The sequence below is a fragment of the Rhinopithecus roxellana genome, chromosome 10, assembly GCF_007565055.1.
Source record: "Rhinopithecus roxellana isolate Shanxi Qingling chromosome 10, ASM756505v1, whole genome shotgun sequence".
Taxonomy (NCBI): Eukaryota; Metazoa; Chordata; class Mammalia; order Primates; family Cercopithecidae; genus Rhinopithecus; species Rhinopithecus roxellana.
The window spans coordinates 48,054,309-48,068,723 of NC_044558.1; the positions used below are offsets into that span (position 1 = coordinate 48,054,309).

The 14,415-nt window shown below is 43.7% G+C and overlaps 1 protein-coding gene across 8 annotated transcripts in view; it reads left to right on the forward strand.

Annotated features, from left to right (window-relative positions):
- Positions 1-14,415, forward strand: part of PPM1H (protein phosphatase, Mg2+/Mn2+ dependent 1H) — a 348,124-nt gene that overhangs the window by 233,595 nt on the left and 100,114 nt on the right. For all 8 annotated transcript variants that reach the window (XM_030939327.1, XM_030939326.1, XM_010381118.2 and 5 more), the window contains exons 7-8: positions 4,606-4,669; positions 9,124-9,231. In XM_030939327.1, coding sequence (XP_030795187.1) covers positions 4,606-4,669; positions 9,124-9,231 — 172 coding nt within the window. The remainder of the gene's footprint in view (positions 1-4,605; positions 4,670-9,123; positions 9,232-14,415) is intronic.

A 14,415-nucleotide genomic window follows, 5' to 3' on the forward strand; every position in this document is an offset into this window, starting at 1 on the left:
TTTTTTTTATTTGGACCACATCTTAAGTGTTTTCAGTTACAGGTACCATTTTTTGAGGACACTGGCAAACCAGAAAGACCCTAGGGGCCACTACCATACCAATATTCAGTGCTCAGTTAATGTTTGTTGGATGCATGGGGACTAGAGTGGTTAGGATCCCCCAGGTCCTGTGAAGAACAGTTGAAAGAACTAAGGAAAAGGAAACTTTGAGATAGCTCTCTTTAAACAATTGAAGAGCTCTCAAGCAGAAAATAGTCTGGATTTATTTCATGTTTTTCCAGATGGGCCAGTGGGTTTGGGTCAGTTTAAGAAAGAATTTCCCAGAGCTGTTCTCCAATGGAATGGGCTGACATTAAGTCCCGTTAAACTCCTAGGACAGTGACATCTGTGACAGTCCATTCAGGAGAGGCCAGGAACCAAGGTTAGGTGTATTGTAGAAGGGATTCCTATACTTGGGGTACAGCTGACTTGGTGGCATTTCGGTCTTAATGCTGAACTGCTCCTTCCAGTAGGTCCAAACCAACAGTGGCTTGTTTTTACAGCTTTGCGCAATCAACATTACAAAGGAAACTATTACTTTAAAAAAGAATTTAATGGAAACTTCTGAGAATAATGCCTCTCAGTTAGGGAAAGCCAAGAATTTAGCAACCCTTTTAAGCCTTGCATTTTTTTTTCTCATCTAAAAAAATGATTCGGTTGGCCTCATAAATACTCACTAAGGAATTGGCCCAAAATATTAATAAGAGTTTGTCTAGAAAATCTTTCCTAAGCCTTTCCGTATTGCTATATTGTAACAAATAATATAATCTCTGGTCAGTTGTATTACTGTAAAACTAGCAAATGATTTGTTTGGGGGGCTAGTTCTTAAAAATTTAATTAGGATTTCAAAAATCTTGGGATCTGGTGTAGAAGAATTGGTTCTATGACTGGACACACTCTTTTCATCTCAAATTCAAAGTACCTCCGTGTCTTGGAGCTCTCAAGCTTCACTCTCCTATCTTCCCCCAGTGAGAAGGAAGGAAGCCAAGGACAAGCTGGAAGCATAAATTCAGGCCAATAGCCTTGACATGGACTATAATATAAAACAGACAGGCCTTCCAAGTGGGCCAGAACTTAGATGGCCTCCTTAAACTGAGAGCAGTTTGAGGCAGGTCTGTTCTCTGTGGGAGAGGGCTTGGTTGACTCTGTGGTCACTCATTTCTGGTGAGATGGCCAGAAAAGCAGCTGCAGGTCTAAGAACATGGATCAATCCCAGCATTTTGGGAGGCCGAGATGGGCAGATCACCTGAGGTCAGGAGTTCAGGACCAGTCTGGTCAACATGGTGAAACCCCATCACTACAAAAATACAAAAATTAGCCGGACGTGGTGGCGCTTGCCTGTAATCTCAGCTACTTGGGAGGCTAAGGCAGGAGAATCACTTGGACCTGGGAGGCAGAAGTTGCAGTGAGCCAAGATTGCACCATTGCACTCCAGCCTGGTCAACAGAGTGAGACTCCATCTCAAAAAAAAAAAAAAAAGAAAGAAAGAAAGAAAGAAAAAGAACATGGACCATCACTTCTGCTGACTTTCCTCTCTTCTTCCCTGTAGACCCAGTACTGTAGTAGCCACTGGTTTTGTACAAACATGATCCCCTTTTGTTCTTTTGCCACTCACACAGAAAATTCCCCTTCCTCTTTTGCCAAAAGTCTTCTTTTCTTCATCAGATATCAGCTGGTCACCCAAAGACAGTGAACAATAATGGTCTTCTTTCAGACTCTTGGACTAGAATGAGAAATTCCCAAAGCTAAGTCCTGATATCACATTTCTTTGTCATGTTTTCTGGAAAAGTCCAAGTCCAGTTTTAAGACCACTCCACCCTTTTGATCTGGGAGGAGTAACTGAACCTCTCTGGGCTCAGTTCTCTCCTCTAAGACAGGACATTGCAAGGCCATTGAGAGATTTTAGATACTATAAGTCAGCACAGAGCCTGGTGTCTGGCATGTAGAAGATGCTCAGTAAATCATAGCTGCTGTGATTACTATTAGCTATTATTAATTTATACAGACTCTAATCAAGTTGCCAGTTTTAACTCTTGAGTACTATGTTTTATACTTTATTACTCAAGGCTTTGTAACTATAGATGGAAGTCCACTTAACTTTATATGATGATCTGCACTTAGGATTCAGAAAGATGGAGGGGGAAAGGGGGTTGTACTTTTCCTCCTCATTGGTGTTCTTCCCCCTTGTCTTTAGTTGCTGGGGGAGAGGGAGTGCTCATAGTTGATTGAAAACCAACACTGGCAGGGCAAAATAAACCTTCCTTTTCCACCATTGTTTCTATTTATAATGTTTTGCTGTTCCTGAAGATAAACAGAAGCTAACATATAATATTAAAATTTGCAGTTGGTTTGGTCCTGTGGGTAACAGCTCTAAGTGTGTGTCTTTCAGAGTTGTGAGACATGGACTTCGTGCTCCTGCAACACTCTGTTAAGAGTGCTCTTCGCCTGTCTCTATTAAGCTGTAGGTGATACCCAGTCATTGGTTCTAGAGCTGCAGCTTTCTGCCTCTGTTTAATTCCTGTGACTGTCAAGCCATAGACCCAACTCTTCTACACCAGATCCAGGCTCCTTCTGTGCCTGGATCTTGAGGCCCAGCCCCTTTCTACATCTGGTCTCCACTGCTGCTCCCTCTCTGTGCCGGCCTGTCTCTTCACTGTCCACATGTCCCTCTCCACATGGGGTCCCCAGTCCCTGTTCATGCTCATCTCAAGGCCTTTCTCAGGCCATTTTCCTCCTCTCCCTTGAGCCACGGGGTCTGTGGTCTTAAGGGTCAGGCTGATAAGGGGCTAACTGATGAATCATTTTGAATGTTAGCTAATTGATGCTTGGTCTACAGTAATGGATCTCAACCTTGGCTGCACATTGGAATCACCAGGAAAGTTTTAAAAAATCCTCATTCTTCTAATAATAGCTTTATTTGTTCCTCCCAAAACTCATATACCATAGTGTTTAAACTAGCTCATGTGAGTATGTAAAAACATCAAAGTGGTTATTTGCACTTTGTGTTAATTTGGTAGATTTGGGGAAAGGAAACAGTATATTTACTTGTTTGAAAATTCAATTCCTAGAATACCTCTGGGCTCACTCAGCAGCAGCAGCATTTGTTGTGCCAGGCACAGCGCTAAGTACCTCCTAAGCTCTCCACGTTCATTTCCCCATTTTAATCTTTGCAATAATCTCACGAATGAGCCCCAGATTTTGCCCTAATTGATTAACGAGGATCCTGAGGGCCTGAGAGAACATCCACTTGCGCAGGACTGTACCAAAGTCAATGCTGAACTCCAGCTCAGGCGCATCTGGTGCCAAAACCTCACTGATTCTCCACCTCAGGGGAAGGACACCTTATCCAAGTAACTTCCTGAGGATGGACCTGCTTTAACTTTGGGGTTCCATGCTTTTGAAATTTAGTTACCTTCTTTTGTACCTCTTTTGTAAGAGCTTCCATAAATTTGATTTCAGATTCACTCCCAGGCAGCCTAGGTATATCCAGGAATGGCAGGCCATTTAATAAATCAGGATTTTTAATGCACTCAGGAGACGTTATTGTAGAAAAGCATCTACTTATAGCACCTAACTCAACAGAACCTATGCCATCTTTTACTTAGTCTTTTAAATAACATATTTGAAGTTATGAACAGTGCTATCCCCATTTTGCAGAAAGGGGAACTGGTATGCCAAGTGTTAATTATCTACTAAGTATTAGTAATAACTGCCACTAAGTGGGCTCTTACTAAGTGCAGCTTCTGTACTGAGCTCTTGGTATTCTGTGTATTAGCCTCATTGTACAGATGAGGAAACTGAGACTGAAAAAGGTCAAGCTACATGCTCAAGTGATAAACAGCTGTAACTGGGCTAATAATTGTTTGTTCACTTGTTTGTTTTTTAACTTGGTTATAAGCAAAATTGCAAGACATGGTCTTCATCAGCTCTATCCCGTTCATCTTACCCACCTCCGTTGTGTAGGCCGTGGCATCTGGAGGACCCTTTCTGGAATAAACCATTGAGGCATAAACTGAAGGTTCTTTCTGTGTATTGAGTGGCTATGTAAAAGCTATTGTGAAACAAAGAATGTTTTACCAACCTTGCATATTATATAGAGAACAACCAGGCTCTAAAGATTTCTTCTCTAGCCATGGCAGTACAAGGCTGCTTTGGTATAAACAACCCCTGAAGGTGAGAACTGGCTCTTGAACCTGGTTCACACTCCATTCATCTCTGAGCACCGCTGTGTCTCACAATTTTGGATTCATGATGAGAATACTGTCGCTGGGTCACTTCGTTATTACACAGACCCTAAGGCCAGAAACCCATCTCCCCTTTTTGCTAATTATGCATATGCCAACTTATTTCCTCCCTCTTCAAGCATATGAAGACAGTATTTTCTGGTTTGGTAAAAGACACACACGCAATTCTGTAGGGAAAACAACTCCCTATAAAGAAAGAGGTAGTCAGTGTGGTGAGTGGTTGGGGTCTCAGGGAAAATGAAATCCCTAGCAGTCGGTGTCAGGGCAGCAGGTCACTAATGGAGTGCAAACCTTTTTTAAAATGTTGTTTATCCCCCTACAGGGCATACAAAACCATTGAGGATGAGGACTTGAAGTTCCCCCTTATATATGGAGAAGGCAAGAAGGTAGGCACCTGTGCTTCCCCTGGGTGGAGAGGACAGGGCTCTGTCCCGCCTTCGCTCCACATAGCCCGCGAGGCTCCACATAGCCTGTGGCAGTCCATGTGTTCCACTCAGCAGCTTGTGATTTTATAGCCTTGACAGCTTGAAAGCATATCCCATCCATCATCCTTCAGGCCTCCCGTCTTCAGGGTCCAAGGAGTGGTGGGGGTGGGAGGTGGGCAGTGAGCACAACGGACTTAAGCCAATTTTGTGAAAATAACGTCCCCCTTCCCAATCCATTTGAATAACTTTTTACAGTGTTTAAACATGACCACTTTCACACACATCATCTCATTTATATCTGACAATAAGCAAGGAGGCAGGTCAAGCTGGCTGTGTTATATCCATCTGGCAGACGAGGCAGCTGGGACCATGCGGTTAAAACAGCTCAGGCAGATCACGCAGCCAAGCGAGGGGCAGCCGCCAGTGTAGCGCCGTGGCTTTCTGTCTGCTTCCTGCGGTCTCAGACTCCACCATGGAAGTTCAGCCTTTGCAAGTCTGTTCGCCACTTGCGCCATGGAAGAGAGTCCAAAGCTTCACCATAATTAGACTGTAAGGGTCACAGCAACCAGAGCCCAGACTAAGGTAACAAAGACCATCATGAGCTCCCATGGTTCCAGTCAGAATCCAGCACTGAACAGCACATTGTTGAACCAAAGAAAGGCTGTGGATCCTAAAGTGGTCTTTGAGCAAAGGCCTGGAGGAGGTTGAAATCCTGGAGTGGAGAGAAGCTTGGAATCTATTTCCCAGTAAGAACAAACATCTTCTGAATCATTGCATTCTTCCTCAGAACGCTAATACATTTCAGCTCGGTGTAAAGCGTTCCAAGTGAAAAATGTGGTCACATTGAGAAGAGTCTTCAACTGATATTTTTTCCAGCATTCGATAGTTTTTATCAAGAAGAAATGACTCACAAGAAAACCAAAGGATGCCTTCCATGGGCAGAGAGAGAGAGAGAGAGAGTGAGTGAGTGTGTGTGTGTGTGTCAGAGCAAGAGCACGAAAACAAACATGATTAGGTTTTGGGCTCAGTGTAGGCCAGCAGTGATTTCAATGGAAAAATACATTTCAACAGAAGGATGAATACCAAACACAAATGTCTGATCCATGTAGGAATCATTTTTAAACAAACATACCCCATTCATGAAAATGAACACCCTTCAAATCACCGTCTCTGGTTAAGAATCATGTCAGGGCTAATAGGCACTGTTCTGATATAAATATTTGTGCCTTTCGGTACAATGGGCACCATTAATGAGTATTACTCAGCCTAATGACCTATGCCTGCAGCTCCATTTCTTTGTGGGGCTGAGATTCTCTGTATTACCCTTTAATATCCAGTGAGTTCCAGTAAACTCAGGAGCACATCCTGTTATCCCTGTATCTCTAGTTCCTGTCTAGCCTGGTACCTGACATAAATGTATAAGTATTAAATAAGTTGTTCAGTTATGTTCAGTATACTTTCCTTAATACAACAGGAAAATAGAATGATGTATTCTTAAAAGTTTACAGCAATAAGATTTGAAGGAGCAAGGCTTTTCTAATTTTAGTGTAAAGTTCACTTCACCAAAACATCATGTTCCTCAAGCATTTCAGGTAATTTAAGCTTGATGGTCTTGTGATGGGCAGGTGGCAAGTTCTGTCCGTGTACCTGTTGGCCTATTTAAAAGGCACCATGTCTCCATTTTGCTTTTATTGGTAGACACCACCCCTGTCGGAGGACTCCGTGAGTTCTTGGAGCTCCGTCTAGATCCTGGACTGGGATTTTCTCTTTCTTCTCTGCGTACAACTACCCAGAAGTTTCAGAGTACTTCTGTGGCCATTACTTCTCATTTTCTTTCTTCAGATGCTTTTAAAGACTGGTGTGGGTAACACCTGGATACTTTGTAAACAAGGTCGGTCACTAGCAGAAACATTAGATTTCTTTGACTGGAAAAGTACACAGAGAAGCTGCCATTTCTTGGGGGAGAGCAGGAGAGCCACAAGTGACTCAGAATTTTTCACATTTAGAGTTGAGCACTTCTTGGCTAGAAGGGAGCCGGTCCAGCCTCCCAGCAGGGGCAGAGAGCCCCAGACTTTGCTTTGCATCGCTTTTTTTTTTTTTTTTGAGACGGAGTCTCGCTCTGTTACCCAAGCTGGAGTGCACTGGCCAGATCTCAGCTCACTGCAAGCTCCGCCTCCCGGGTTCACGCCATTCTCCTGCCTCAGCCTCCCGAGTAGCTGGGACTACAGGCGCCCGCCACCTCGCCCGGCTAGTTTTTTGTATTTTTTAGTAGAGACGGGGTTTCACCGTGTTAGCCAGGATGGTCTCGATCTCCTGACCTTGTGATCCGCCCGCCTCGGCCTCCCAAAGTGCTGGGATTACAGGCTTGAGCCACCGCGCCTGGCCTTTTTTTTTTTTTTTTTTTTTTTTGGAGACATGTCATCAGGCTGGAGTACAGTGGCACAATCTCGGCTCACTGCAGGCTCGACCTCCCAGGTTCAGGTGATCCTCCCACTTCAGCCTCCTGAGTAGCTGGGACTACAGATGCATGCCACCACATTGGCTAATTTTTATATTTTTTGTAGACAGAGGGTTTTGCCACATTGCCCTGGCTGGTCTCCAACTCCTGGGCTCAAGTGATCCTCCTGCCTTGGCCTCCCAAGGTGCTGGGATTACACATGTGAGCTACTGTGTTCGGCTTTGTCTCATGTCTATCCCCTGTGACCCTTGCCCTCAAAATAGTGTCATGGTTTCATTTCTGCTTAATGTGAGCTCTGCCTACCTTGTGAAGCAAGGCTAGCTTCAAAATTCACAGCCCTGTTGACAGACTAGGATGAAGATGAAGACAATATATTCGATTGCAGTGTTTCTTAGCATTTATTTACTTCATCCCCACTCAAAGGAGGTAATTACTCTTATCACCCAGGTAATAGAGTAAGAATTCAAGCTCAGGTCTTTGAACCATGACACTATACTGGGTATATTTTTTATGATTAAGGGTTAAGACACTGCTTTCTTCCACCCAGGATGACTTTCTCTCCATCCCTCCATGTCACTTGTCTCGATGCAATCCACCTTTCTGTGCTAAGTGCCACTTCCTCCATGGAGCCTTCTCAGTAGAATTTTTACCTCCTCTAAACTTGCGTAACCCATTGTCTATGTGTTTTTTGGTACTTAACCATATTTTATGTTATTAATTAGACATATCCCTCTTATCTCCCTTACCAAGTTTCTTTTTGTTTTTATTGGTTTGTTTGTTTGTTTGTTTGTTTTTGAAACTGAGTCTCGCTGTGTCACCCAGGCTAGACTGCAGTGGCATGATCTCAATTCACTGCAACCTCCACCTCCCAGGTTTAAGCAATTCTCATGCCTTAGCCTCCATGCGGCTGGGATTACAGGTGCCCACCACCATGCCCAGCTAAATTTTGTATTTTTCGTAGAGATGGGGTTTCACCATGTTGGCCAAGCTGGTCTCAAACTCCTGACCTCAAGTGATCCACCTGCCACAGCCTCCCAAAGTGCTGGGATTACAGGCATGAACCACCACACGTGGCCCCAAGTTTCTTTATAGTAAGGATGAGGCCTTAGACATTTGTGCCCCCACCACATGATGTAAGTACATAGTAGGCACCCAATAAATGTTTGGGTAAATCAAATCTTCAGCATAACAGGAGATATTTAAGCTGACTGTGCAGGCATTTGTGTAATAGTGTTGCTTCCTTACACCATTCAAAAAACAGTTTAGGATGAGGTCTCAGCCCTGAGGTCTCTGTGTAGCTATGTCACAGCACTGGTGACATTTTGTTCCTTTCCACCCGAGGGAATTTGCGGAGATGTTAGCAGGATAGGTTATAGAGTTGCTAAGTTCCTTTTTCCAGCCATAAAACATGATAGGTGAACTCTGGGAAGGCAAGAGCTACTTCTCATTTTTTACATCTTTTACTAGTGCCTATCACAGGACTAAGGACATAGCTGGTGTAGAGCAAATACTTGTACGGTGGATATGTAACAGAAAGATGGGTGGGGGGGTGGGTGGGTGGATGGATGGATGGATGGATGGATGGATGGATGGATGAATCTATCCTATTGGGTTTGATATGAACTGATTTCCACAGCAGTAGACATCATGCATACATTGGAGTTAGTTTATTGGACATCCTTCCTTCCAGTCTCCAAAGAAGAAAGCTGAAAAGAAACAGCAGCAACCTGTCAAGCTTAAGATAATGGGTAGAAAAAACACTCCTCAAATACAGAAGTGATTTTGGTGAGCCCTTTCTTAGTAAAAGCTATCCACATACATTAGCAGCAAGCGGCCTGGAAAGACAGGCAGGAGAAACTGAAAAATTCTTTGGTTGTTCTTAGCCCAGGCAGCTGCACTGGGATAGGATGCTTTCACTGTGTGCATGTTTCTGATGACTCTCTGCTTATACTCCTAGGCCCGGGTAATGGCAACTATTGGAGTGACCAGGGGACTTGGGGACCATGACCTGAAGGTGCATGACTCCAACATCTACATTAAACCATTCCTGTCTTCAGCTCCAGAGGTACCACATGAGGTTTTTGTTTATATTTTGTACAATAAAACATTTTCAGCATTATTCCTCCTGTCACTGAACCCCATATCCAGACAGTGGCCAACTTGTGTTATATGTACTTCCACTGTATCTCTCACGTCTGTGTCTTTTTCCCACTCCATCCTCACTTTGGAAAAGGTATACATGAATAACTGTGATCAGGCCGGGTGCTCATGCCTATAATCTCAGCACTTAGGGAGGCTGAGACGGGTGGATCACTTGAGGTCAGGAGTTCAACAGTAGCCTAACCAACATGGAGAAACCCTGTCTCTACTGAAAATATAAAAATTAGCTGGGTATTATGGTGCACGCCTGTAGTCCCAGCTACTAGGGAGGCTGAGACAAGAGAATCACTTGAGCCCAGGAGACAGAAGTTGCAGTTAGCCGAGATCAGCACCTCCATTGTGTCAGGGCTGTAGCATCTCTGCATTTCTTTGACTTTCCCTTCATGGTTACAAGGTGGTGGCGGCAGGTCCAAGCCTGACATTTCTATGCAAAGATGGAAAAAGGAGGGGCAGCCTCTGTCCCAACAGATACTCACTTGCCTCTTATTGGCCAGAACTATGTCACATGACCTAGCTGCAAGGGAGGTTGAGAGAGCAAGAGCTTTAACTCTCCCAATTTCTACAGTAGAAGGAAATCAGGAAGGCAGAAGTCAGAAACCAATAGCATATACTACAATGTGTAATTAAGGTTTTTGTTTTTTGTTTTTTGTTTTTTTTTTTTTGGTTTTTTTTTTAGATGGAGTCTCTCTCTGTTGCCCAGGAGTGCAGTGGTGCAACATTGGCTCACTGCACCCTCCACCTCCCAGATTCAAGTGATTCTCCTGCCTCAGCCTCCCAAGTAGCTGATATTACAGGTGCGCACCACCATGCCTGGCTAATGTTTGTATTTTTAATGGAGACAGGGTTTCACCATATTGGCCAGGCTGGTCTTGAACTCCTGAGCTCAAGTGATCCACTTGCCTCAGCCTCTCAAAGCGCTAGGATTACAGGCATGAGCCACTGCACCTTGCCTGTAATTAAGTATTAAAATAATTCCTTGCACTGGAAATGCTCAGAACATTTAGACATAACTCCATTTGCATGTACTTCCCAAGAGCAGATGCTGTTTTAACAAATACTATTTTGGTCAGAGGAAACAGAAACTTACTCAAGCTAACTCAAAAAAAAAAAAAAGGATATGTTTAATAATACTACAAGAAGGCCAGCTGGGTGTGGTCGCTCATACCTGTAATCCCAGCACTTTGGGAGGCTGAGGCAGGAGGATCACTTGAGAACAGCATGGGCAACGTAGCAGGACCCTCGTTCCTATAAAAAGTAAAAAATTAGTTGGATATGGTGGCACATGCCTGTCCCAGCTACTCAGAAGGCTGAAGTGAGAGGATTGCTTGAGCCCAGGAGCTCAAAGTTGCAGTGAGCCATAATTGTGCCATGACACTCCAGCCTGGGCAACAGAGTGAGACACTGACTCAAAAAAAAACAATAGTAATAATATTAGAAGAGATATTTATGGTGTCCATGAGCAGAACGATTGAACAGCCAGGCTTTATGGGAGACTGGTTTTGAAATCAGGGCAGCCCTGCAAAGCCTCCACAGCAGAAAGTTCTCAGCCCGCACATGGAGTTCTGCCATTGATGTGGCCAACCACATTCTTTATGGCTCTGCTACAATCAACCCAGTTTCTCATTCTCCCAATTCCACATTTCTAGAGAGGAGTCTGGTTGGGCCAGTTCACCTTTTATATTAGACCAAAGTGACTTCCCAGCCTGTGTATTTATCCCTTCTGATTGAATGTCCACTTCAGTACCCTCTATGGGCACAAATAGTCACCTAGACCCACCACTTTGGCCGAGTTGTGAGCAGGGAGTGGTTTCCTGGGGGTTTTTTAGAGCTGGGCTGGCATCCATATACATGTAGATGAAAGGGACTAAGAAGCCACTGAAAGAGAAATCTCTAGTAAATGTTGGGCATGGAAGATACACACATTTCCTGGTATCACCCAGGATTTCAAGTGAGGTCAGCTCTGTAGAAATAATAATTACCATTTGTCAAGATTCTGCAAGTGTTCTCTCGTGAGTCCTCATAGCAATTCTGCATAATGAAGACCATGACTACATTAGGTGTCCAAAGCCCTCCCTAGAAGCTGGTGAATTCCTGGCCAACATCAGGATCCATGAATTAACGTTAAAACTACTTCTCACCAGAGAAGAGCAATAAATGTCGGACCTTCAACTCTCTTTTCTTTGAATGCCATTGAGCACAGGGCTTATAACTGGACTCAGACTTTTCTATTTTCTCCCTTACGAGAAAGGCGTTTGTCAGATAACTTAAATGTTGCCTTCACCTTTCTACTTTCCAAAAAGCATCCGTAAAGGTCTTGATTTTGCTCCTTAAAGCAAAGTAAAAACCTCCTTCTCCACCTCCCTTTCTCACATATACTTTTTATATAAAATGAGAAGCAGCAGCTCCACTTGGCTTGAAGGAGAGTGCTCTCTATGCATTAGATTTTAGATCTTCCAATCTCTCTGCTACTGCGGATCTCAGGAAGGGACTGTAGGCTTAAAATTTGGGCCTGCATGGAAGACTCCCTGAGAACTGAGTAAGAATCCCAGGCAGTTGGTGAGAAACCTTGTGTCACCTCGCTGAATGATACTCGTTTGTAGGGCACTGAGTTGGTCACTTCAGCATTGGTGGGAGAGGAGAGGATTTAGAAGGAAACTGTCAACCTCTGCAAAAATTTAAATGCTCTTAGAAAAGTTCTAGAGTTGAATAAAGTGTGGCAGTTTCAATAATAATAAAACTAATTGTTGTTAACTATTTAGTCCGGCTGAGACAACATACCAAGTTTATTTTTAATTGATAAATAATTATGTATATTGATGGGATATAGTGTAATGTTTTGATATATGTTTACATTATGGAATGACTAAATTAAGCTAATTAACATATTCATCACTTCATATACTTATTTTTTGTGGTAAGAACTTTTAAAATCTACTCTTAATAATTAAAAAATACACATTATTATTAACTGTGGTCATGATGCCATGCAATAGATCTCTAAAACTTATTCCTCCTGTCTAACTGAAACTTGGTATCCCTCGACCAACACCTCCCTATCTCCATGCAACAAATTAAGGTTTTTACAGGACACATCTCATTTACTCTTTACAACAACCCTGTAAGGTAAGTAAAGTTATTATACCCAATTTACAGATTGGGAAATTGGATCCAAGGAAAGTAAAATAACCCCCGAAGTTACACAGTTATTAAGTAGCAAGCTGGTACTTGTACCCAGGCCTATGTAATTAGATCAGAGTCTGTAGGGGAGAGAAGCCAAATTCAAGGAAATGTATTTGGTCAGTGTTTAGGGACCTACCAAGTAGTGGTTCAAGGTGCTCTGAAGAGGGTGCCTTTGTCTTAAACCTAAGACAGCAACTTTGGGGACCTTGGGGGCCAGAGTTTCCCAGAGAAATACTATTGGCCTCAAGATTGAAGTTGTGGAAAATGATGGTATAGTAGAAAGGGTAATTGGGAAAGACAGTAATGGCCTTTGTTGTGTGTGCAAACGCAGACCAGACAGAATTGTGCAAAGTAACACTGTACACCTATAATTTAACTTAATGGTTATGGAGTGCATCTAAGATTCTCTTGCACAAGATTAAAATTATTGTACATGTTAAATGTTTCCAGATGGAGAGGCCTTCACCAGAGCCAGGAAGGGGTGGCAGGGGGTGGAACTGTTAGAAGGGAAGCGGAAGAGCAGCTTGAATTGACTACTACGGAGAACACAAGAAAAAAAAAATAGGTACAAGGAACCCCCTGCTCCCAATTTTTGGAGGAGGAACCCCCTTTCCCTGGGTGGTAGTGATCAAATCATTCCCAAGAGAAGTGACCTCTGTTGGGAGCCTCCAAAGCTCGATTAACGTATTGAAACCACCTAAGGAAGAATAACTGACCCACTTCCTCTCTTATTCCCCCATCTCGAGCCCACCTTCTTTCTGTGACTCCCTAAGAACATTCCCCTGCTGTGCTCTGTCTTTGCCAGGCATGGATCTTTATTTCACATTTGGGTTCTAAATTTCAAATGCAGCTCAGTCTGGTAGTTTTAACAGTTGTGGGGGGCTGGGAGTGGAATGTGTTTGAATTCTAAGAAAAAGGGCTCAAAAATCTTCTTGGAAATCAGCATTGTTCCCATTCATCATTGTGGCTCCTAATTCGATTTGATGAGTTAAATATAAATAAATCAAAAACATGTGGATCAAATTTATGTTAAAAAAAAAAAAACTCACAGGGGTTTAAAAATTAGTGAAGGGTTTCTAGCCAAACACGTTTTCAGTTTCGCTGAACACAAGGCGCTGGAAAAATCTCGAGTTTGCCAAACCCAAAGAGCAGCCGCCAGGTTTGCTGAGCTTCCCTCAAACCTTCCCCAGTCTAAGGCAGGGATTTCTGGCCAAGGACTGAATTCCAAGAGAGGCCCTCACCACCAGTCGAGCGCAGGCCTGTTCTCTGGAGGTGTGGGTTGAGTGTAGGGGATGTTTTGACTCCCCTCTAGCCTGCAGTACCTGGTTTTTCCTGCCTAACAGCATAGGGTGCAGCCTCTCCCCCAGCATAAGGAAAATGTCCCCAGCCAGGTCCCCCATCCTCTTGCTTAGTGAAGTTCGCCTTTAAACTTTTTTATACTGTCCTGAAAGAGTTCAGTGGAGAAGGAAGGATTTGTTAACTCAAAGGCACTTGAGCCCAGGCTCTCCTCACATTCTTCTTTCCCAGAAATTCTCCCACTCCCAGTCCAGCACACATCTCATGTCCTGTAACTCAGACAGCCCACCTACAGGCCGGCAGCCCAAACCTCCAGATGTTCTCTGTGCCACGCCCCTTTTTGGCCAGTGACAGGCCCTCCATAGAGCTAGGATTCTTCTTAATTTCACCCTTCTTTCCAGCCTCCACTCAAAGACCGTGCTGTCACCTTTACCCCATTTTGGGCTCTTGGAGAAACAAGGCCTTCCTCTATTTGGGGCCCGTTTGCGGAGCCAGCTCCCTCCTCAGCTCAGCAAGCCCCCTTCCCGCCCCTGCTAGACTGAACCACAGGGTCCCAATTTTATTTCTGCTTCATTTTTCCTTTCTTTGGTTATCAAGATTCCTGTCAGCTATT